The sequence below is a fragment of the Amphiprion ocellaris genome, chromosome 11 (genome assembly GCF_022539595.1).
Source record: "Amphiprion ocellaris isolate individual 3 ecotype Okinawa chromosome 11, ASM2253959v1, whole genome shotgun sequence".
Taxonomy (NCBI): domain Eukaryota; kingdom Metazoa; phylum Chordata; class Actinopteri; family Pomacentridae; genus Amphiprion; species Amphiprion ocellaris.
The window spans coordinates 5,535,505-5,561,094 of NC_072776.1; the positions used below are offsets into that span (position 1 = coordinate 5,535,505).

The window sequence follows — 25,590 nt, forward strand, 5'->3', positions numbered from 1 at the left end:
TTACAGTTCCCCTCGAGTCATAGTAAATACTTGCAATCAGTTATTTTACATTTTATTTTTTCAGTCAATTGACATACTTTGTAGAAATCTATTTTCACTTTTAGAGGAAAGCGTCTTTATTTGGTAAATTCTTTTTTAAAATAAAAGCCTAAATAAAATAACTGAATGTTAGACAGTAATAGAAATGACAATGCTTCATGGGGGTTGTATATACTTCCTAGAGGCTGTATATGTTCTGATCATCCTATAGATATTACCTCCATCAGTGCTGGAGTGACGCACGCACCAGCAGGAGGGAATGTAGTTTATAAAGCGGCCAGAAAGGCTGAGCAGAGATCACACTGGACACATCTGTCCTCAGCTGCTATGTCTCTGGAGGATCCGCTCATCTGGACCCCCGAGGACAGCAGCGCTTCCCCCCCGAATGTCTCCGAAGCGTTTTGGGACTCAGCAGGAGAGCAGCAGCGGTACAACATCTGGCTCCCGGGCTTCGGGATCGCCGCCGTTTATGGGTTCATCATCATCGTGGGTCTCGTTGGAAATGTCACCCTAATGAAGACGTGTCTGCAGGTGAAGTCCATGCGCACGGTGCCCAACCTGTTCCTGTCCAGCCTGGCTCTGGGCGACCTGCTGCTGCTGGTCACCTGTGCCCCGGTGGACGCCAGCAAGTACCTGGTGGACCAGTGGCTGTTCGGCCGAGTGGGCTGCAAACTGATCGCCTTCATCCAGCTCACCTCGGTGGGAGTCTCCGTGTTCACCCTCACCGCGCTCTCTGCAGACAGGTACCGGACACCCAGACTGTCTGAGCTGCTTCTAGAACTGCTTTAACTTCCCAGCTTCTAGATTTATTTACCAAAGATCCGTTAGATTCAATAAATCCATGGCAGGAGAAAAGTCTATTTAATGGATGCATTTCTGCAGCGTTGCAATACATTTTTAGAAATCGTACACACATAATTAAAACATGGAACAAAAGGTCTGAGTTGTGTTTTGTGCAAATTTCATTAAAGTGGAACATTCTTTCAAGGAAATTCCTCTTGAAATCTACGACTGCTTAGCTATGGGATTTTTAAATTTTTCTCAGATTTTTTAGTAAGTTGTTGTTGTTTTTTCAAGAAAATTATTTGGAGATTATACATTTACAAAAGAACAGTTTCTGTTTGACAAGTTACATTTTTAAATACTGAATGTGACTGAATGATTACTGAATATTTCATGTGATTTTATATAAAATAGGGCTGCAAGTAATGATTGTTTCAATTGTGATTATTCTATTGATTATCTTCTCAAATAATCATTTAGTTGTTTGGTCTACAAAATATGACAAATGCCGATTAGTGCTTCTAAAAGCCAAAGATGAGGTCTGGAAATGTCTTGACACATTAACTGTATATGATTTCATGAACAAATAGGGGACTGGCATGCATGTTTTGTTTTTGTTGTTTTCTGGCCAGGAATTATATATTTATTTGCATTTCCTCTAAAAGGGGGGAAAAGAAAAAAGAAATTATTAAGTTTTAAAAGGCTTGAATGAGAGACTTTTGACTTTTTGCTCTTAAAAAATACTTAAACTGATTACTCAATTATCAAAATATCTATTAATTTAATAGCTGACAACTAACAAGATAATCAATTAATTGCTGCAACTTTTGTCAAAAGTAATCAGGTTTAATCACAGTAGAATCGGTCTAAAAAAGTCAGTCATGTGTTGCTGTAACAGAAAATACCAGGAAAAAAACTATTACAGACATATAGAACATTCTGAAATCAAGAGTCCACATTTATCACAGCAGAACCTCACAATCTAATCAACAAAAAATTTATTCTTTTTTTCATATTTTAGTTTTAGTTTTAGTTTCTGTAAATTTTCTTCTTATTGCCTTAGAGTCTTTGTTACCCTAACACCTTCTAAACTTCTAAATAAATGAATTGAAATGGCACAAATAATTCCATTTGTGTGCAGGCTGGTTGTAAACTCCTCTTTGAGGACTACATACATGCTATACCTGTTGATTCTGTAGCTTTTGACCCCATCAATACATCAACTTTCTGATATTCTGAGTAAGCTTTAAGGTTGACAAAAACATCTTCTACTGACTCCACTGTGTCTCAGACCATTTAATTCAACCCCTAAATTCTCAAATATCTGAAATGTCACATGATAAAAGCAAAGCAATTAAATCTACATTTCTAAATCTGCCAAACTTTCCTTTAATCTTTGCTTCATTTCCCAAGAATTAGAGGATATTTCTTAATACAGGGAACTGTATTGAATTTGCTCTCAACAATTTTCTTTACATATACATTTAAGGCCATCAACAACCTCACTCCTCCCTATTTGATCCCCTTCACATTGCCTCCTCCACCTGCCTTAGTACTCTGGAATTCACTCCCACCGGATCTCCAAACTATTGACTCTCTGCCTCTCTTCAAATCAAGACTCAAAACTCATCTGTTCAAGACTATTCACTGCAATTGCATCTTTCTTATATGCATTGTTTTGTGCCTGTTGTGTTGTATTGTTTTTCTTGTAAAGTGACCTTGGGTGTCAAGAAAGGCGCTTACAAATTAAAAGTATTATTAATTTCTTCTGGTGTGTAATCTACAGGGAGATGAGCTTTCAGAGCTTATATTTCTTTGATTAGAAAAAGAAACTGAATTTAAATCAGTAATCAGACAATCAAATATGTTTCTACAGTTGCCTAATGAAGAAACTGATCTTGCCCCATAAATGACTTCTTCCTTCAGGTACAAAGCCATTGTGAAACCTCTGGATATCCACCAGTCTAGTGCTACGCTCAGTTTCAGATTACGAGTCGGAGTGATCTGGCTGCTCTCTGGGACTCTGGCCATTCCCGAAGCCGTCTTCTCCGACCTGCACACCTTCACAACCAGCCACACCAACGAGACATTCAAGACCTGTGCTCCTTACCCCCAGACCGGACAGCTGCATCCCAAGATCCACTCCACCGCCTCCTTCCTCATCTTCTACATCGTCCCGCTCTTCATCATATCCGTCTACTACTGCTTCATCGCTCGCAGTCTGGTCAGCAGCTCAGCGGACATCCCTGCTGAGGGACACCTGCACCTCCAGAAACAGGTCAGAATGTAGCAGCAGACCGATTCAGTTCCTCTGGAAAGACCTTACTTTCTTCCTTGAGGCCATACACCCAGCTTAGTGGACATAGCAGCCAGTCTGGCTCTATTCAATGGAGTAAATGTCACCTATTAATACATTAAGTCGCCCCCTGAGATGCCACCAAATTGTTGCCACGCCCCTAATGACCCCTGACTGTATGTGTCACGATCATTACTTCCTGAGACATTCTGAAACCAACCAGCAATTGAGAGCTGAAATCACCAGGAGATTTGCCAATTGGTAAAAATGATCAAATCCACTGCTATTTTTGGCCACTTTGCCCTTATTTTGAAGTTAGCTGAGACAGGAAACATGGGTGGAGAAGGACTGAACATACAACAAAGGTGACCCTTGGCCCTGAACTGTGGGCATTGTGATTATGTGTTACGCATCTTAATTGTGAGGTCACACAAATTACGTTTTCAAGTAAAAATGCCAAAACTTTTCTCGCACCAGCTTCTAAAGTGTGAGTAGTTGCCAAATGGTGTGTTGTTTCTGAGATACAAACATCAATTTGAATTTATGTGGCTGGGCTTCAGGAAGTTTGGGGCATTTTTCATAGTGTTCTAACATTTTACACAATGCAAAACTAAACAATTATTCAAGAAAATAACTAAGATGCAGTTCTGATGAAAATAATTGTTGGTTACAGCCTGAGAATGCCTGTGTGATGACGACTAATAACACTATGTCAAGGATTTCTGATTTTTGGGTGCCTGTTCGCTTCTCCCAGCAAGTGCAACTGCAAATTATAGTCTACAGTTCTGTTTTTGTACAGATTAAACCAACTAAATTAGATTTTTCAATTGACTGGACAGAGCCAGGATCACTGTTTCTAACCTTGATCCACTAAGCTAAGCATGATAAAGACTCAAAAGCAGTATTAATTTTGACATCAAGCTCAGAGTTGTGAGGGAAACCAAACTGCTCTTTTAAAGAGAACATTTCAAATATTTTTAATGTAACTTTGCACAAGAGGTTGCAACACAAATCAAAAGAAAATTAAGAAAAAAATAGGTTCAAAGCTCGATCCTTGCCTTAAGACAAAACAGTCTCTCCTCAAGGTTGTTTCAGTACTTGCTGTGGACTTTTGATCATCACAATGTTCATCAGGTGACTGAGTTTGTTTAGTTGCCATGAAGTAGAAAAAATTAAAATTGGATTAAAAAAACTTCAATCCTTTGACAACTCTGAAATGTGATGAAGTTCGCATTAAATGATCAAAAGTTACAGAACAGCACCTAAATGGACTTTAAGTGGAGCTTATCACCATCTGTGTGTGAATGCAGCCATAAATGAACATGCAAAGCATTTTATCTGGGAGGTTGAAAAGTTCTATATCCACTTACCTTGTTCACCATTTCTCCTGCGAGCATATAAAACAGATTTCCACTTCTCCAAGTTATACTTGTTCTCAAAAAAAGAACTTTCATCCGATCTTTGCTTTTTCCTACAAGGGAAAACAAGAGAACACACAGTGGTTACACTGAATATACACAGATCTGTCAGATTAAAACCACTCACCTAATATTATACAGGTCCACGAGTGTCACTAAAACACCTCTGAGCTGTGGAGACGTGGACTCCACAGACTTCTGAAGATCTCTGGTATCCATGGATTGGGTTTGTTTTTCCAGCAAATCTTGGACATTTGGAGACAAAGTCAGCATCTTGAACTCTTCATCATCTCTTCCCCACCAAACAATGCTTACACACCCAAATGTCCACATCTGACCAGGCCTCCTTCCATTGCTTCGGGGTCCAGATCTGATGCTCAAATCCCCTTTGGTAATGCTTTCTGCAGTGAACTACTGTGTGTTCTGACAGTCTTCTATTGCCAGGATCAAGATTTCCAGCAATCTGTGCCACAGGAGCTCCTCTGTGGACCACATGGACCAGCCTTTAACAGCACATACGCATCAGTGAGCCCTGGATGCCCATAAGCCTGACACTGTTCCACCAGTTGTCCTTCTAACAGCACATTTTTCTCACTTCCAATGCGTCAACTACAAGAACTGACTGTTCAGTTACATCTTAAGTTCTTCCACCCCTTGACAGGCACCAAGGTACCAGGTACCAAGATAATCAGTGTTATTCACTTCAAATGCAAGTGGTTTTTATGATGTGGCTGATCAGTGTATAACGCAACATTGGGTTTTGTTCAAAGTTTCAGGTCTGTTGCACCTGTAGTCGAAGTGACTACACTTGTTGGTAGAAGGGGAAAAATTAAAACACTTAATTTTTAATAAGCGGTAAGAAAGAAAATACAGAGAAAAACACAAATGTTAAGAAGAAATCTTAGATGTTTGGTTGTTTTTTCTTCTCAACATTTGACTGTTTCTGCCATTAATAATTTGTATGGCTCTTTTCAATTCAGTCAATACAATGTACTCCTATATTTTGAAATCCTACTGTGTATTGAATGATACTGATTGATTGAAAGCTTTCATCTGTTACTACGCCACAAGGCCATTTTGTTTGTGAGTACATCTATATTAAATGGCCACATTCTATACTGCCGTGAATTCTGCCACAAATTTTTTTCAAGATTTGAGCCGTCGGAAAAGATACTGAACTGACTGAACAGCCTTGGCAAAGTACTGCACTCTGAGTGCTTTTCTTGTCTATCAGTGAGATCAGTTAACATAAAGAGCAGCTAAATCTGATGGGACTATCACTGGGTGAGCAGATGTTTGATCACAAACGGTTGAATTAATATGTCAACCTGCTGACAGAAGATGCAGTAATTCATTTTTTCTCTCTTCTCTCCGGTCAGATCAAGTCCAGGAAGCGTTTGGCCAAAACTGTGCTGGTGTTTGTTGGTTTGTTTGCGGTCTGCTGGCTGCCCAACCATGTGATCTACCTGTACCGTTCCTACCACTACGGCCAGGCAGACACGTCGCTGGGCCACTTCATCGCCAGCGTGTGTGCTCGCATCCTGGCCTTCACCAACTCCTGCGTCAACCCGTTTGCTTTGTACCTGATGAGCAAAAGCTTCAGCAAACACTTCAACAAGCAGCTGCAGTGCTGCACCTCCCCAAGACGCATGTACAGCCAGAACAGTGGGAGAACAAACATCACCACCGTCTGAGGGAGTCTGTGATTTGGTGAGGTTAACATTTGTGCTTTATCAGGACTCAAGTCACATTCAGTTTCAGGGAACACAGTGATAACATGTTTAAAAATATCTTAGTTGTCAAAACAAAGAAAATAAGAGGTGCTATTTAAAACAAAATGATCAAAAGTCAAATCCAGCTCCTTCAGATCTAAAGCTGCTTGTTGCAAATCCAAGAACAGTATCTTTTCTGTTTACTTGAGATGAGACTCTCTTTGTGCATGTTCCCTGACAGCTAAGGCATAATATTAACAAAGGTCCTGATAGATGGTTTCTCTGTATTCTAAGTGTGTGCTGGTGGGGGAAAAAAAAAACAACTATTTATATGTAAAATGAGTATTTTCATGCATCATTTATGGTTTGAAATGAAAATTAGATGTGCTCAGGTGCCATTTGTGCAGTAAACCATTAAACAACCAGATGATTGGTTGTCTGTATATAGTTTTATCTACAGTTTACCATTATTGAACTAGAATGTCTCCATAAACCTGTGACATTGCAGTATTAAACTCATAAAATATATGTAGTGAAGATTTTGAAAGAAGTTCAAACGTATTATGTGTATGTGACTGACTGACGGTGGATGTAGCTGTGAATTCTGGTGAAGATGAAGGTCACTAATTCTGTGTCAGCTCAGTTGTGAAAGAAGGTCACGATCTGCCCTTCTGTTCCTGAGTTATAGTGCTGAATAATGGCTACAAAGGTGTTTTTGCTGGACATTGCGTTGTCAAATGAAGCTGATCTTTGGCTTCTTTAGATAGAAAATGCAACGACTTCTTCATTTTTTTTCCTATTGGACCTTTGTGTGAAATGTTTCCAGAATCACAGAGTAAATTCTGACTTTCTGAACAAAACGCTCTGCAAGATCCCCCCTGATCTTTGACCTTTGATCAGTCAGTTCATCATTCAGTGGGTTTTTGTGCAAGAAGAAGAAATGCCCTCAAGGCATTCCTGAGAAATCTAGTTCAGAGAAACCGGACTGACAGGCACAATGGAAACCTGAACACAATGCCTCCAGCTGTAACTGTTGCTGAAAAATAGGCCAATAAAAATGAGACGACGACGACGACAGTGGAGCAGAAATTTCCTCTGACATTTGAAACAGTCAAACTGCAGGCAGTAATTACTGCTTATCTCTTTACTGGAAAAGTTATTACGCAAGATTTATTGGTAATAAAGTTGTAAAATGTTATGATGCTACAGCCCAATATCATGCTTTATGATCGTAGTGATGTAAATGTAATGTGAGGTACTTTTTGATGCATTGGTTAATGTTTCTTTTGTTAGGCTATTTGTTCATTCTGAATTAAGTGTTTAAAAGTAATATATATTCCTCTAAATGTCTTGATTCAAGTCGATATATAATATGCCGTGTTGAAGTGAACTAACGCAGCTCAGTGTGCTGGAGGAAGCATTACAGCATGGAAAAAATGTGAATTATATTTCTAGAAAAAAAAAATGTGTCAGATTCAAAAAAGGAGGGAATTATTCTTTCATGTTTTAAGTGTTTAAAATGCAACTGTTACTCAGTGTTCTGATTCATCTGTTGATTATTTTCATGAATATTTCATTAATTGTTGAGTCTTAAAAAAATGTCATAAAATACAATTTCTGAGTGTCTGTTTTTGTTTTGACCAAAAGTGCAAAAATAAAAAACTTCAATATTAATTGTGTATTTGTGCACTATTTTGGTCAAGACTGATGTTTCAACAAGAGCTGGGTGGACTTTACAAAGAAATTTTGTGCAATCATGAGTCACAATGTAGGACAACACCGTTTATCAAATGAAAATTACATAACGGGGAAGTGAACTTGCTGTCTTTTATTTTCAGTGGAAATATGTTGATATCAGGATGTTCCTGTACATTACATAACACACATTTCTCCCTCCAGAAGCCCTTTTTATGAGAAAGTTTTTCAGTTATTAAACCTTGGCCCCTCAGTGAGAAAAAATGTAATTCCTTTAGCTGAATTGACTTGTATCTCAGAGGAAAGACTTTTACTGTTCTGTTTATCTGACCTTTTCCCACAGAGCAGCACAACAGAATGGAGCTCAGAAGTGAGGTATAAATCAGGTTCTACTCTGTATAATAATGTTATTTCACTGAATGAACCTGGGCAAACCCACTGTGAGCTGTGGATTTATAGATAAAGTCATTATCTGTCGTCACAATCTATGTTTCGTTCTAAATCGCAGCACATATTTGATTTTTCTGAACTTTGGCTAAAGGCCGAAGTTTTATTTTTTTGCCGTTTAGGTAAAGAAACGTCAACTTTAATCTGCTCAAAGAAGATCCTTAAGGTCTCAGCAGACGTGACCTTTCAGTGTGGCATACAGGAAATTATTTCCCCTTGAGCAACACCAGCCACAAAACACAGTCCATCACTCACTTCCTCATATCCTTTACCCTTGATGTTGTTCCACTTCCACTCATTGACTTTTCTTTTCTCTACTCGTTAATATAAAACCATTATTCTGAGTCATGGTCATAACTTTAGACAATACCGCTCAAGTTGTTCATATTCTATTCATATCCATTAAAGACAAACACTGTGCTTCATTCACAAATCCTTTTTCAGTTTTGCTTTCCTGTTTCCTTATTCATAAACCATTGATGTCTCGTGTGACTTAAAAATCACCAAAGCTGATAAAAAAACTCCATTACTTCCTTTTTTTGTTTTGCAGTGGATTAAGAATGATAAAGCTTAGCTATGGCATGTTTGAGGTCAATAGTCAAAATAGAATCTTTATAGAAAGTAGTATTTCTTTAAAAAAAAAAAAAAAACAACAACTGGTATCTGAATTACCCAAAATGCAACTCAGCCTCTAACAGTGGCGTTGCAGGTTCAGGTGTGTGATGCTGAAAGCAGCTGATGTAGCCTAACGCTGCTGGCCTCCATGAGAGAGGAGGAAGGAGCTAAAGAGATCTGATAATCGCATTTATGATATTGCATCAAGAGCCTAAAAGCCGAATTTTGGTTTCGTCAGATCAAAGAACCTTCTTCCAGTTGATCTGAGTGTCTCCCACATGCCTTCTGACAAACTCTATTTGAGATTTATTGCGAGCTTCATTCAACAGTGACTTTTTCTTTGTCACTCACACAGTCTCTCCCATCTCACCTGCTAAAGCTCACAACTCCCTCAGAGGAGTCATATGTCTTGGTTGCCTCCCTCACTAATGTTCTTTTTGCACGTTCTAGCATTTCTTGTCAGCTTTTTTTAACGCCAGCCTGTTCTAGGCAGTTGTATCTGCATGCAGTCACTTATTTTACATTTTTAATTAATCAACATGTAGAAATCCGTTTTCACTTTGACATGAAAGAGTCTTCTTTTTTTTTTGGTAAATTTGTGTAAAAAAATTGACCATGATTTAATGTTGGAAAAACAATCCATGGGGAAAACTTCCAAGAGAGGTGAATACTTTTTATAGGTATTTTATAGTCACTCTAAGTGGAATCCAACTTGTTTTGGAATTTCTACCCTTGATTCCAAAAAGATAAAAAATGTTTTGCATAAATACCTGGATAGAAGTTATCATAGTATTAAAAACTACTGCAATAACTGCAATAACACATGTTAATGCAAGCAGACATGATTCAACACCTGACACGAAATACAACAGTACAAATATGCATTCTCATTGTATGAATAACAATGGGAATGATTTTGAGTCACATGTGAAAGCGCTACTGATTAGATTGACTAATCTAATCAGGAAATCATACGATGTTCACGTGCTGCTGAGAACTGTGAAAGACTGCATTCATGCTTCAGTGGAAAGTGAAGGTGGGAGGCAGAAAAGTAATAGTGATGAATGAGATTGTAACCAGCTAAAAATACCTCAAAGAGTGGTGGGAACAAGTGCAACACTCACTGCTATTCCCTAGAAATGCTGCAATGCGTAGTTCTTGTCATTACTAATTAATCTTTTTTCAGTCAATTCATTGTGTTTTTGTCCTTAAAAATCATAGAAAATGGTGTAAAGTGTCTGTTACATTTTAGTTTAGCATCATATACATCGAAGAAAGGCATCAAATCCTCATATTTATGTAGCTGGAATTAACAAATATTTGGTATTCTTGCTTCAAAAGGATGACAAAAATAGTGAATAATTTCATTGTGTAACATTGCAACTCTAATACTTATTAAGAATCATGAGGTTATAGACTAAGGAGAATAGCAGTAAATGCTACCTGTGTAGAGCATTTTATGCAATCAGGAAGAAAATTTACAAGAGACACGCCAATTAGTGCATAGACTAAAATATTTGACAGTTTAACCTGTGAAGTTTGGGCGGTTTAGTCCACACCTGCAGTGATGCTAATGGCGAGGACTTCAGGAGCAGGTGTAAAATTACGCAACTTAAAGAGAAAAGCAAGAAAACCGTCATGAAGAAGGCAGCTAGGACAAAGTTTAATGAAGACAGATTATTGTCAGTGTTTCAGGTTAGTTTCATGGAGTGTTACACAGGTAGCTAACAAGATCATACATCAAAAAACTGTCATGCTTCTCTTGGTGCAATATCTGTTTGTCTACATATAAAGTCCCTCAATTATATATTGACCCAGCAGCTCTGCACTGGAAAAAATGCCCCTCTCAAAACAAGAAAAAAAAAACTTATTTTAAGGAAATTTTATCTTGAAATAAGTGAAAAAATCTGCCAATGGAACAAGTGAAAAATTGCTTGGTAAGATTTCTTGAAATAAGATGTGATATTTAGAATATCGAGATCTTAAGATTAGCTGGAAAAACTTATTTAAAGCTATATTTTACCAGGATTGTCAACCTTAGGTGTCTTAAAATAAGTCGGATATGCTAAAAAAAAAAAAAAAAAAAAAATAGTAGTTTTTCACTCAAAAATAGATTTAACCTCCTTCTCTTGTTAAGTGAATTTATCTTAAATCAAGTGGGATGAGACATTTTGACTAAAAATAAGACCGACTTGGTAAGATTTTGAGTTTTTGCAGTGTAGACACAATCTGATCTGGTGAAGACACTAAACTGCATCAGAATCTGCGTTGAGACACATCACACCTTTACACTCAGACATTTTTGCACACACAGACCTTTCTTTGCAGCCTCATGGGTGGGTGATGCCAGCTGGACGTGGATGAGCCTGACACGAGCAGCTCTGCTGCTGCTCCAAGAGTTGAAAAGACGTGTAGCACCATCTGTTGTTGCTGCCGCTGCCTGGGGAGAGATTCATGAGGAAACATGATATCACCACTGAGCTGTGACTAGCTTTTCTTCATTCATTCATTCATTCATCAGGGTCAACACTCACAAGCACATATGACACCGACATGCATAAACACCCAAACACAAGATGGCCAACATTTGACATCACATCTGGCGTGCAGATTTCATGTTTCTCCAATAAATTTTCAACTTTCTAGCAAAAATTCTAGAGGTGGGAAAATGTTGCTTCACAGATTCATAATTGCAGTTCAGTAAAATTGCCAAGCAGTAAAAAATGAAACTGGATCAGACATGTTTCATTCTCTCTTGTTAAACCCTGGAGCCTTCATTACTCAGCACATAACTTGATCACTAGTAATCTGGTGAAAGATTTGGGAGCGGTACAGTGACTAATCTAGCAAGATTGAGGATTAGCTGCAGAGGTGTGATACTTTCATTTTTTGTCTCCACTCCACTCTCTCAGGATACGGAATCAGTAGAAGTATATTATAGCCATTTGATGCTCAGAGAGAAAAGGCTGATTGGCCAAATGAGTATTTTCCTGCTGTTATGATACATCCTCTTTCTTTCACATCTATACTTCATGTGCTTGCAGGTTTTTACTTAAGCAAATAGACCAACTAGTCAACCAGTGTGTTGAAGGAGAGATGATCACCAAATCATACACTACTGTTCAAAAGTTTGGGGTTGCCCAGACAATTTCATGTTTTCTGTGAAAACTCACTTTTATTCATGTGCTAACATAACTGCACAAATGTTTTCTAATCATCAGTTAGCCTTTCAACACCATTAGCTAACACAATGTAGCATTAGAACACAGGAGTGATGGTTACTGGAAATGGGCCTATGGAGATATTCCATTAACCTTTTGATGCGCAACGTGGGTTAAAAGTGACCCAAATCCATTGGAAAATGAGTATCTCCAGACTCACATTGCACATCGAGTTAAAAATCAGCCATTTCCAGCTAGAATAGTCATTTACTACATTAACAATGTCTAGACTGTATTTCTGATTCATCTAATGTTATCTTCATTAAAAAAAAAGCTTTTCTTTCAAAAATAAGGACATTTATAAGTGACCCCAAACTTTTCAGTGGTAGTATTTTTTGTTTGTAGTCAAATACTTTGTGATGAAACCTAAAAGTTAAATTAAACAGTATTCCATTTAATTCTGCTTTATTTATTGTGCCAAATTATAACATAAGTCATATCAGGACCCATTATACGGTTAAGGTCAAGACAATCAGCTACGATTAAAAAAAAAAAAAAATCTCAACTTATGCCCAACCTGACATTTCTCTGCCTGGACAAACACTGAAAATCCTCTTGGTTAAAACAAGCAAATAAAAATCAGGACTTTAGTTTAGGGTTGGATAAAAAATGTTGTAAAGTGAAATCAGACAAAAGTTCATATTTAGAATATTATCCAACAGGAACTTTGCTTAGGCATAATGACCACTGGCATGAGTCTCTTGGAGAGAAGAGACTCTATCCATGGTTAGAAAGAGTCTCTACTTAGAAGTCCTGTAGGGGAGATGAAAGCATCATACCGTCTAATTTTCAGTTCATTTCATTGCATGGCACGTTTGTTTTGCGCACAGTCTTTAGCTGAAAATCATGAAATGCAGATATTTACCTGAGCGATGAGGGTCCTCAGATGGAGCAGTCTGTCCTGGCAACACACAGATACGACATCATGGCCAACAATTCCTGCTGCGTGTCCAATGTTATATTAAAGATTGTAAAGATTAAAGATGTGACATTGAACACCAGAGTCCATTATGATAATTTAAATGTAAAGCTTTTAGGTCCCAACTCATTTTTAGCTTTGCATTATTGCTTAATGTGAGGCTGAACCACAGTTACTGGAAAGTTTGGTCACTTGGTGACTGTTACGGCCTCTGGTGGCTGTGTGTTGGGAAATAGGCTTTGTACAGCCTGTATGTCTGGATGGCTCGTGGAGAGTGGATTGATTACACCTGGCCGAAGACTGAGCTCCAGATCCCACCTGGCACTCATGAGGAGTGATTAGCCTGGAGCTCCAGACCTCCCAACCCGCTGGATTGGTCTGGAACCACAACTCCTCCTCCTAGAAGACCCCAGCAATCATCACACATGAGTATATCAACAACCAAAACTCTCAGGCTGGTTTGATGTAACCAGTTTGCCCTGGTGCCTCTGGGTGATTTGTGTGTATTCTGGTTTGGTCCGTCGCGTCGCTGAGGTGTGACTACGGACATTCAGAGCTTCTGTTGGCAGCTGATAATTCGGTGTGGAGCCTCCAGTCTTAAGGCAGACTGTGGCTCCTGTAACCAGTCAGCCAACTTTAGTGAGAAGCTATTCGTAACTTCAGTTTGCATATTGTGTATTAAATGTGTGTGTTTAGAGGAACCAGTTTTATTTAGTAATTTCTGTGCACTATTCACTCTTTTGTATTAGTTTCTATTGTTTGCGGTGGGTGTTGCTACTGAGTTTTAGTTTGGCTAGGGAGTATAGTTGCTTTGTGTTTAGCTAGATAAGCTACTCAGTTAGCCTTTGTTTGGTTTTTATTTTGTTCTTTGATTTGCCAACAGGCACCAATTTTGTTTTCTTTGTTTGATCACTGTCCTGTCAAATATGCTACTGAGCAATAAATTGCTTTACCCGAACCAATTACATCTGGTGATTTTTTTTTTGCATCCAGCTGACCCTAGAGGTTGGATTGTAACAGTGATGGAATGACAAATATATTTTAGTTGTCTCTCAAGTTCTCTCACAACACAACCAAAAAGAAATAGAGTAAACCAACCAGGCCTCATTAAATTGCATTTTAGCCTTTGCTGAGGTTGTGAGCACCGCAGCAAAACCTCAGTTTGAACAGCAATGATGGAACTGAAACTACAGGAGACTGGGATACACAAACCTAAACTCCGTCACACTACCATCACCCTCCAACCCACATCGTACCAGTCCACGGATACAGACGACCGCATGTGCATCACAGTGCTTGTTAGAACAGTTCTGAGCAAACAGACTGTGGGAAAAAAATCTCCTAAAACTGTTCATACCAAGAGCTACAGACAGACATGGACAAGTTCTTCACATTGTAGATACAAGAGCAGTTTCTCATGTGATGGAAATGGTGACCTCAACAACAAAATGCACTAAAACACATTAAGCAAAGCAAATAGTTTAAATATACACACATCTCTTTAAAAGTTAAAAGGATTTTCACTTTTGGCTCTCCTTAAATGAAGACATAGCATGTTTTTTGGCAGGCAGGATATGATCTTCAAGCCTCCAGCCACAATGTTATGCAAATTCCCATTGTTAGTTTTGAAAGCTGTTCCATCTCTCACTTCCTGTTTCACAGGTACTCTGTGTTTCGTTTGACACTCCATTCCACAAAGAAATCTCTTCTGCGTAACTAATTCTCAGACTTTGGATGCCTAATGCCTCCTGTCTTCTGTAACGGTGTCTGGGAGATAAAGCACTATAAATAAAATGACATGTTAGAACAGATTTGCAAGTGTATTTTATTTCCCAGTTGTCTGGGAAAAAAAGGTTTCATATAAACATCACGTAAAATGATAAAACAAATGAGTGGCATCTGTGAAACCTAAATTAAACGAAACAATTTGTTCCGATATACAGCTTGACAAAAACGTTGACTTTTATTAGCAAATCAAACCATTTACCCAGCCCTTTTAGTTCGTCTGTTCAGTGCATTTACTTTATATCATAAATAAAAGAAGTGCTTAAATTCTTCAGAAGTGCCATAGATTTTAGTGATTTAATATAAAAGCTCATTCTATGTCTGAGATAAAATGCCCTCACATAGGTTGTCTTTCTGATAAGTAAATGTAAACAATGTCTGCGATCAGCAAAAGCACATTCAGCTTTCAGAGGTCATGTTTTAAAATGAATGTCGGCACCATAAAGAGCCGATCTCATAGTCAAGTGGTCCAGGTGCACAGCTGGACTATCTGCTTTACGTCATTCCCCTATTCTCCTTACCCACATTTCCTCTCTCTCTCCACTATCTCTGCAAAAAAAGCCCCCCCAAAAAATACATACACCACCATGTAAACAGCTTGAAGTGAGGCAGAGGCATGGAGGTCATGAAGTTTCTCTTTCTGCTGCTCGCTTCATCACACGTTTGGAGTAAGTTTCATTTTCGCTGTTTGTTTCCCACCTCCACAGTCCCTGAGGGCCGGTAGCATCCACAGCGATGTCCATGACCCGATCTGGCACCAACCACTGCATCAGCAGCAGGAAGAGGAAGTCTAACACAGCGATGAAGGCGAAGATGGAGCCAGCCACGGGGCCACAGTGAGCCCTCAGCCTCCGTAACCTTCTGTCCAGAGGGAGAACATCCTCTCCAGCCACCCTGTCATACACCTGAGAGGGAAATACACAGAGACGAGCAGCTTCTATCACTCCACCATCCATCACAGCTTCAGCTCTGAGAACCATTAGTGCAAACTGAATTCTCTGAAAAATGAGGTTATCCAGGAAATCATGAAAACACGTTTACACGTGCTGCAGTAACCTGGGTGGTATATCTGTGATGAAGAAAACACCACACTGTTTGCTAGAGATTCCTGCTAGTGTCACTCATTCATTCCATTTCCCACAGCTATCCACAATTCTTCTATCTTTTGTTATTTGTTCCTGTCTGTCAGACTCCCCTCATAGCTTTTGTTGTCGCACCGTTGCTATTTTCAACTGGCTGCCAGACCTCTCACCTCTTACCTTTTGTTTCTGCCAGACCCTTTGATTCAACCACTTTTTGTTCTATGGATCAGTATATAATTGAGGGACTTCTGAAGTCCATAGGCTATATCTTGCATACATTTTATTAAAAGTAAAAAAAAAAAAAAAATCATGTTTTTTATGTTCATTATGATCATGTCTTTACAAATTCCATAATTATTTATTATGGAAACAATCACTTATTAATTAAAAAAAATGACTGGATATCATTAAAATGTCAACTAAATAACCGTCCGACTTTAATAACAACCACCTTCTAATGAGCTAAACAATAATAATGTGAGCTCATTCAAGAATTGTTCTGATTCTGTCCTTGTTGTTACGTTGAGATAATGATGACAAATATTTCTTTTTAAGGAATTTATCAAATTTTATATGGAAAATAACAAATTGTATCTGTGTCTAAGAAATCACCTTCAACTAAGTTCCCCATTACAAAACACCTGTCAAGGAAGTGTGTTAATTCCAGATCACATGACCTGCTCCACATGATGTCATTTCCTCCTGAAGAAAAGACTGGCAAGACTCCAAGGCTTTCTGAGTTATTTCATATAAAGTAGTCAACAGGTTTACTACAATAGCTTTAGAAATAACTTTCAATTTCAATTTTACTCAATTGTATATATAATATTTTAGAAGAATCTTTCTGTAAAATTACCATGTGGTGTTTGGTTATAGTTGTTATATGTTAATTTTAGGCCTGAAAACAGCAAAAATGTCAACTATGATTCCTGTTAACTATGTTACAAAAAGTGCCGCCATTATATATTGACCCCTTTGTTGTCTTACCTTCTGTTACTGATTAGCCACTATATGCATCCTTTTGAAAACCCAATTATTGTCACTGTGTGTTGGAGGTCTGTGGAACTGTAGTCCCAAAGAAGTTGATGCCATCCATGTTCTGAAGTAAGTTTGCTGTAAGTGGTTGTGAACATGGGGAAGTTAAATATAAGTTAGTTAGTTTGTTTGTTTAGATTTTGTTTTGTTGTTTTTTAAGGAAAATAAGAGAAGAACAGGCCTAAAACAGACGAGTAAGAATAGGTAAGAAGTAGGGATACTTAGAAATACTGTTGTTCTCGTGAGGATCTGACTCGCTCTCCTTCCACCAGGGAATAGCTTGTATATTCTAAGTAGTATGTTGATTGAAGGAAGTACGAAAGTGAATAAAGGGCAAAAGTAAGTGTGTTTAAGGTTTCTTAGAGGGGATTTTATGTTTCGAGAGAAACGTGGAAGTGAGTTTAGCAGAGGGGTAGAGGAAGTGTTTACTGGTCCTGTGATGTATGTGCACAAGAATTATGTTTTTGTTGTCTTAAGTTTAATTGATAAGTAGGATTGTGACGCAAATGCACTCTTCATGCTGGTAATCAGATCAGATCCCCTATCCTGCATCTTGTTTACAAAGCAGATCTTTCTGGTTTGTGAGGGCTCTTGGCGAACCTAAAAGACATATTTTTAAATGAAATCATGCATGTGTATAAACACATTGCAAGAGGAATGCAAAGCGAGAAGGGAAATTTTCAGTGGCTTTGTTCTGAAAGTAAAACTCAATGATTTTGTTCCTTCAAAAATGATCAGTAACTCAGTTTGACTACCTGAACAGTCTGTACTTTTCCGGCTCAGTCTTAAAAATTAACATTGTCATTACAAAATATCTGGTCAAAGTTCACCATTGATAATTTATGATGATACTTATGTAAGAATATGAGGAAAGTACCTGTTACGTGCCCTGGTGCAAGTCATTTTTAACTCAATAAAACATATTTGTTACTTCCACACTAAAGCTTCTGCAGGTAGCTTTCATTGGTGAAAACATAAAAGCTGAAACAATACTCTGTTACGGATTAGCAACCATACACAAATGAACCACTATTCACCCTACCCTTTGACCATGCCTATAAATTGTGTCCTCTCCAAGTGCTCTGAGTCGGCTTACCTTCACAGACTCATGCTCTGTGTTGGTGGGCCCACCGTATACAGGAATGCCAATAAAACACCCCACTACAGCAAACTTTGCAGAACTAAGTGTGAAAGTTCTTTAAAATGACACTGGGGCAAAAGGTGGGCTTTGGTGAACCTACTTTTTCAGTTCTCTCCGCAACGTTTCTCCACGTGTAAAGATTTTGCACACGTCCATGTACGGAGGCAGGGGAGGGGACGGAGCCTGACCGCTGCCTGGCGATGACTGTTTCCAGACCAGCACACAAAGACCGTACAGTGGGTTCACACAGGGTTATCAAGTCCTCAGGTAACACCTCAGGAATGCCCCCAACGCGAGTGCTAACCACCTTCGAAAAAAGACAAAAAAACAGATGCTTTATACAAACACACATTTCTATAAATGATCTTTAATTAAAATAAAGATTATAAATCTGAATTCCTCTTCCAAAACTATTACTACTAAAATGCCTGAAGTAGTTTAACCTCCAACCACATTCAGCACCAAAGGCTGGGTGAAGTAAGACTGAAAATGAAATCTGTGTACTGGCACAAACTGAATACACCTCCCTGTCACTATACCAAGATGAAAATTTAATAAAATTATTATAAACAATAATAATATAATAATAATTTTCCAACTTATTATTTATCTTCACTGAGACTATTCTGAATAAGTGGGTTGAATGAACTTCTGAACTTGAATTTCTCAGGATTAATAAAGTATCCATCCATCCATCCATCCATCCATCCATCCATCCATCCGGGTCGAAAGATACCCATATTCCATTGAATATGAATCACTTTTGACCCATGTTGTGCATCAAAGGGTGACGATTGTTAAGATTTGGGGTCTAGCAAAACAAATATATGGGATTAAGCAGCACAAGCACCCTGCAGCTTTTCAAATAAACTCCACTCAAATTTATATAAAATGCTGCAAATTCTTGTTTCCAAAAGTGCATCAAGATCTAAAATCTGAGAACTTCTAGTCCCAATGGATGTATTTCAAGGAAGTAGAAAGCTTCGTTCAGACTGTTTGGTGGTTTGTTTTACCACAGCAGTCTGTGGAAACCTCTTGTCATTTCTCACTTTGTTAGTCCTCAATTCCTCTCCTTCCTCCCACCTCAGACACAACTGGAGGAGTTGAGGCAGAAACACGAAGGGAGAGGAGCTGACGCATCACGTATTTCACGGTGTCATTGTTTTAAAGAAGCATTAACTGCAATTAAAGTTGCATCATCTGGTCAAAATTCTTTTATAGCCCATGGCCGTGTTTCATGATCCCTGTCAGACAAGCATAACAGTGTTCAAGACAAATTACAGAACACATTCACTTGCAATTCAATTCAGATCTTGGTATAATGTGGCAACAATGAACGGATGTCACATATTTTTATGTGAAATCTAAAAAGTGACACAAAAGTGGAGACAAGAATATAATGAAGAGTGAGATGTGTTATGGATGTGTATATATTCTATACATGCATTTGTCAGTCCTGCACCTGTATAGTGTATATTTCAGCTTTGTGTTGCCTCTCTAAGACATCAGATGCAGAAAAGACTTCCAAGACGATACATTTGTGCATCTCCACTGATAGCTCCTCTGGCAAATCTCTTTCCTCCTTGAGATATTCTTCAAGATAACGCACTAAGATTGATTTCTGGTCACCGGCAGGATGAAGGAGATACAGTGCCATGAAAAAGTATTTGCCCCCTTCTCAAATTCTTTTTTTTTTGCATGTTTTCCACACATTAATGTTTAAGATCATCAAACAAATGTAAATATCAGACCAAGATAACCCAAGTAAACACAAAATGGAGTTTATAAATGATGATTTTATTTATTGCAGAAAAAGAAACTATTCAAAGCTACCTGACCCTGTGTGAAAAAGTAATTGCCCCCTAAACCTAATAACTGGTTGGGCCACCCTCAGCAGCAACAACTGAAATCCAGCTTTTCTATAACGGGCAGTGAGTCTTTCACATCTCTGTGGAGATATTTTGGTCCACTCTCAGATGTATAAAAACAGTGTCTGAAATAAAATCTGAGCTCAGTATTTATAGCTCTAATGAATTTAGGCCCTGGTCACTGTAGTGGAACCCCCCTGAATTGCTAAATCAGTTCCTAGTTCCTGTAGAAAGATAATCTAGTGGAAAAGGCTGAAAAATTAACGACAAAATCATGCCTTTTCTTATCTGCCTAGCAACAAGTATTCGGAGTAAACATCCAGCTGCTGTGAAGGATGACCCTCATCATTTCTCACGGTTTTTCTGGTTTCTTTTCTGTGTGTAGCTTTCAAGTCTAAATTTAACTGATATTTACAGTCGCTGATAAGGCTGTTTTCTCTTCCTCCAGATACCCAAACTCAACCGTCAAATGGGAGCGTCTGCGTCACGGCTAGCTGCTGTCTGCCACGTACAACTGTATGGGCTTCTTTTTTCATTAAGTTTGATTATGTGCCAAACACTGTTCACAGACAGGGCAATCTTGAATCTCCTCTTTTTTCCATTACCTGGTGAGTTATTTTCAGGCAGTGCTATGAGAAGAGTCGGGCAGCCACCTACAAACACACACCCACAGCAAATCTGTGCCAAGTTTCAGCTGCGTTGTGCCAGTTCTGTTGGGCTGAATGGGGTGAAATAGAGTGAAGATGATAAAGATTTACACTAGTTTCTGTGGTTACTGTTTTATAGCTATTAGTGACAAAGACAAATGATTCTGAAGTTGAATTAACGAAGCTAAATGTTTAGAATGGAAAAGGGGAAAAGAAAGCGTCTGTTAATGTGTGAACATGACTTTTAGAAACCACTGTAACCAAAAGAAATGCAGCTTGCACAATCATTACTTAATGATACCGTGAGAAATACTGCACCTTGGAAGGGCAAGACTGCACAGGCATTTCCTTCCTTCTAATGAATCGATAAGTAACCTCAAGTATTTATTTACTTTTCTTTTTCAGAGCTGATGCGCTACAAGGCACATGATGAATGACAACAAACCTGCAGCCCGCAACTGGCTCCCTCCACGATGGCCATACAGAACGCTTCAGTCAGAGACGTGTTGAGGAAGATGTGACCCTGCACCAAAACGCCACGAACGTCTTTATGCTCCAGAGCCCCCAGCAGACGCACCCTGCACAATTCCAATTACAGACGTTACCACCATGAACAATACCTGCACCTTTTCACACAAACCCACTTGTTTGTCAATCAACGTCAGACTGCTGTCATGCGATAAATCCCGGTGATGCAGTTATAGCACTAACTTCACTGTACTTCCAAATAAATAACGGCTTCCTGACAGTCATCCCCAGATGTGGTGTAATCATACCTGTCATCCTACCACAAAACTGACAGACATGATTTAAAACAAACTTTGGAGGACTTTGTCAGTGTGCGGTCATGTTATGGTAAGTAATTTTGCCTTTGTCTTGAAAGAGTTCAGTTGTCGCCCTATCAAATAATCTGAGGAAATAAAAAGCATCCAGCAGTACCTGTCATGTAGTTGGTATTTCTCTCTCACTTCCTCCAACACAATTCTCTTTGGTCCCTCTCCACCAATCAGGAAATGCAGATCAGGATGTTTGAGGCAGAGCTCTGGGATTATCCCACCAAGAAGGTCAATTCCTGAGCAGAAGATAAGAATGTGAACACTTTATTTCACCATTAAAGAAAAGCAATTCTTTATTAGGCCTTAGTGAAGGCTGAAGTTTTGAGGCTGATATGTATATGGATATTTGAGTGGATGTAATCAGTGGTCAACATGTAATATAACTAAATATTTTTGTATTGACGGGCTGCATGTGATATTTTCCACTTAAAAAAATAATCTTGTAGGTTCTCCCATGTACACAACTATGTAAAATTGGCCCTGTTAATAATTTCATTATATAATTTAGTATTGTCATCTCACAGTACTGTACTTATGAGTCAACATGTAAGCTGATACTTACACATTTCTAGTAATAAAAATGGGATGACATGTTATCCCAATCTGTCTGTCAACCTCTAATTTAACGAAAGATATTTTTGCAGATGGAGTGTGACTGACTTGCACCAACAAGAACATGACCAGTGTCCAATTCACCACCACACCCTTCAGCTATAAGTACAGCAAACAGTGACTGGCAGAATTCTGGAAAAATGACTTCATACAATGTCTGACACCACAACCTCTCTGCACCTTTGCGGTAGACGAGACGGCTGATCACGACAACTGTGATCCTGTCATCTTGGCGCTGGGAGGGATCGGGGGTGAAGTCTGTTGGGTCAACAGCGTTGGGAATAACAGACACAATCTCCGGGTTGAGTGCTGCTCGGAGAACTGTGTTCTCTTTACTGGTGTACGACACACACACGATGTGGTTGGTGTCACACAGCGACACGGTCAGAAGCTTGTTGGTCAGCACAGAGCTGACGTCAGCAAAGCCGAAGAGTGAGTGGTCAGTGAACACCTGCAAACAATAACGCTCTTTAGGTTCATGTCAAACTAATTATGTGTGGCAAAATGATACGAACACATCAAATTACTCTGGGTCACTTACAGTGTTCAGACCCATGGTCTTAGCGTGGAACAGTGCATCATGGGCCATAGCAGAGAACGAGCTGTGTGCATGCACCACAGTGATTTGCTCCCTGACAAACACACAGCGCAGCAGTGGGAGGCTGTGAAAGCAGGTGGTGGCAGTTGACTGGTTGTACATCACCTGCAGGGGCAAGTAGTAAACCTTCAGTCCATTGGTCAGGTATCGGACACCCGTCCTCCTGCCATAGGCGTGGGTGGCAATTACCACCTTGTGTCCCTTTTCAATCAGACACTGGGACAGCTGGTAAATGTGACTTTCTACTCCGCCCATGTTTGGATAGAAAAAGTCCGACACCATGCAGATGTTGTGCTTTCTGTTGCAGACTCTGGGGGCCTCTAGAGGAACCCCAGAGTGTCTCTGAGATGAAGGGTTATTCACAGCTGCCACTCTCTTTCGTTGGCCCATTGTAGCTTCCGTATACAGCTCCGCACTCGATCAGTGCTGAAAAAAATTAGTTGACATCAGTTAATGGCTCTAAATAAAATCAGTGATAACAACAGCAGAATAACCACCACCTTGTGTAAGTACTTTAATAACAAAAAATGCTAAGAATTTTCAAACTATTAAATGTGGCATCCATCTATCCATTGTCTATGCATCGTTTAATCCTCATTAGGGTCTTGGGGTGCTGGAGTCTATCCCAGCTGATTTAGGGCGAAGGCATGGGACACCAGTCTATCACAGGGCCATGTAGAGACAAACAAGCACAGTCACATTCACACCTACAGGAAATTTAGAATCAGCAATTAACCTCAGCATGTTTTTGGTCAGTGGGAGGAAGCTGGAGAACACCGAGAAAACTCACGCATGCAAAGAGAGAACATGCAAACTCCACAGAGAAAGATCCCAGGTCCAGGCCGGGACGTGAACCCGGGATCTTCTAGCTGTGAGGCTAACAGTGCTCCTTAAATGTGGCATTTTCCTTCTAAATCTATCTCTGACTGTCAGACTTTTGGAGATCTACATATTTTTCTTACCTGCTTATTGTCATGTAAATCTGGATGAGCCAATATGTCAAAATCAATATGGAGAAATATTTGTCTTTTGTATTTTTATTGCAGTATAATGAGGAATAACAAAGTAGAGAAATTCAGAGTGAATATTTCAGCAGAAAGGGCAGAGCTCATAGTCTTCAGCTGAGGAATGCAGATAGTGCAGAGTGCAGTCACAACAGGGCTATAGCAATTTAAAAAAAAAAAAATCAAATCCCAATATGAGTTCCCTTTTCTGTTAAACCAGCAGCCCAAATCTCAAAGATACTAACACTCCCTGGCCACTTTTTCAGGTTTAATATACTTCAATGGAATCCAATACAAGTGATCTGCCACAAATTCTACTTTTACGGTAGAAAGATTATAATATTCTGTCTCTTTTAACACTGTCAGGAAGTGTTAATAATGGAGGTCATAGCTGTGCTCATGTCACTATATTTCAATGTGTCTAATGTGATTCTCCTCACATTTGAGAATGGGATGAGCAACAACATTCAAAGCTACAGCCTCAACAATAAGCACATATTTAATATTCCTCAGCACTAAAATGACAGATTGGCTATGGACAGCTATGGAGGGCTTGATATGCATGTATCTGGCTTCATATTGTCCAAGTCCAAGAGTCAAAGAGTCAGCTGTGTTTTGCAGACTTGACAACGCCTCACAATGGACTGGAAGCACTAATAGTACACCATAACTATGTACTAGCAGAGGTTTACAGTTCAGATCTCTTCATAACCAATAAAACAGCCGTTTGACATCAGCTGTGTTTATGGAGTCAAATCAGTAAACTACTACCGCATCGGCACGAACTGAGGATTTACACACACCATAGACTGATGTAAACAAGTTAACTCATGTAAGCTACATTTATGCTCTCTCGCGTTTTTCCCCTTCATTATACACCAGCTTTACGCTCATAAACTTCGCTTACATTTAACCGCTTATCAAAACCGTTTCCATTGTACAGTTTGTCTTACCGTGGACAGAACGTCAATGTCGTGGCAGCTTGTAAAAACATAAACAACTACTTTTTAGCTTCATTTCTACTTGCTACTAGCTGAGCGAGCTAGTTAGTTGTCTTACTTCCTGGTCTACGTCAGACGCAATGACGACGTACAGCAGCTCGGTGAAGCTGACCCCTCCACCAACATTAAAAAAAAAATCCAAGCAAACAAGCTGAGTGGTTAGTGCTTCGTTTGTGCTGCTATAGTTTCTGAAATACTACCAGTTTTATTTCTGAAACTACAGAACCTGTAGACCAGTGTGGGTCATTTTGGGGCAAGCTGGGGGATGGTGACGTCAGCACGCAAACATAAAACTGTTCATATCTCACAAACTATAGCAGCACGAACAAAAATTTTAACGGCACCATTCAGCACAAACGAAGCACTAAAAAAGTCGACCAGTCTGGTTCATTTTGGAGCAAGCTGGGAGGGTGATGACCTCTGAATGACCTAAAAAAAATAATCTTTAATATCTAAAAAACCATAGCAGCACAAACGAATATTTTTAATGGCACAAATCAGCAAAAACGAAGCACTAACCACTCAGCCTGCTTGCTTAGATATTTTTTTGTGGGTGGGTTGTCTGCTTCACTGAGCTACGTACAGCCCGTATCTGCTGTGTGGTTGGAAATTTGAGTAGCTGCTTAAAACTGTGAGTAAATATTGAATGTAACATGAGTCTTTTGTATTTTATTGTCAATCAAACACACTGAGTCACTAAGTTTCACTGTTTTGCAAGTTTTCCTCCAATATAATGAGCTTTTTGGAGAGAATTGAAAGGTCCCGTATTGTGTTCACGTCCCAAGAATAGGATTTCCATTTCGTTACCTTCCTAAAATAATGGTCTATGTAATTTT

General features: G+C 39.1%; 2 protein-coding genes across 4 annotated transcripts; one reads left to right on the plus strand and one right to left on the minus strand.

Moving 5' to 3' along the window:
* Positions 1-366: 366 nt before the first annotated feature.
* LOC111568108 (gastrin-releasing peptide receptor-like) lies at positions 367-7,916 on the plus strand. Its single transcript, XM_023269590.3, has 3 exons — positions 367-782; positions 2,749-3,100; positions 5,916-7,916. The coding sequence occupies exons 1-3, from the start codon at positions 367-369 to the stop codon at positions 6,228-6,230; spliced, it is 1,083 nt and encodes a 360-aa protein (XP_023125358.1). The 3' UTR covers positions 6,231-7,916.
* Positions 2,949-24,859, minus strand: piga (phosphatidylinositol glycan anchor biosynthesis, class A). 3 transcript variants are annotated; one of them, XM_035947832.2, is made up of 12 exons: positions 24,707-24,859; positions 22,693-23,175; positions 22,332-22,602; positions 21,643-21,775; positions 21,149-21,281; positions 18,289-18,495; positions 15,630-15,835; positions 13,092-13,122; positions 11,322-11,445; positions 4,664-4,781; positions 4,489-4,589; positions 2,949-3,082 (listed from the first exon to the last, which is right to left on the minus strand). In XM_035947832.2, the coding sequence occupies exons 2-12, from the start codon at positions 23,137-23,139 to the stop codon at positions 3,048-3,050; spliced, it is 1,806 nt and encodes a 601-aa protein (XP_035803725.2). In that variant the 5' UTR covers positions 23,140-23,175; positions 24,707-24,859; the 3' UTR covers positions 2,949-3,047. The 3 variants fall into 3 exon arrangements, with proteins under 3 accessions (XP_035803725.2, XP_054871260.1, XP_023125355.3); XM_055015285.1 differs by having other exon boundaries at positions 2,955-3,088; XM_023269587.3 differs by lacking the exons at positions 2,949-3,082; positions 4,489-4,589; positions 4,664-4,781 and having other exon boundaries at positions 13,092-13,127.
* Between the last annotated feature and the right edge of the window lie 731 nt (positions 24,860-25,590).

Excerpts from the sequence above, each read along its gene's own strand:
- LOC111568108 (XM_023269590.3), top strand. The coding sequence starts at position 367 with ATGTCTCTGGAGGATCCGCTCATCTGGACCCCCGAGGACAGCAGCGCT. Across the intron at positions 783-2,748 it reads ACCGCGCTCTCTGCAGACAG|GTACAAAGCCATTGTGAAAC; the intron begins GTACCGGACACC and ends TTCTTCCTTCAG. Across the intron at positions 3,101-5,915 it reads ACCTGCACCTCCAGAAACAG|ATCAAGTCCAGGAAGCGTTT; the intron begins GTCAGAATGTAG and ends CTCTCCGGTCAG.
- piga (XM_055015285.1), bottom strand. The coding sequence starts at position 23,139 with ATGGGCCAACGAAAGAGAGTGGCAGCTGTGAATAACCCTTCATCTCAG. Across the intron at positions 18,496-21,148 it reads GAGCCAGTTGCGGGCTGCAG|GTGGTTAGCACTCGCGTTGG; the intron begins GTTTGTTGTCAT and ends CTTTTTTCGAAG. Across the intron at positions 13,123-15,629 it reads GGCCCTCAGGGACTGTGGAG|ACTGCTCCATCTGAGGACCC; the intron begins GTGGGAAACAAA and ends TTGCCAGGACAG.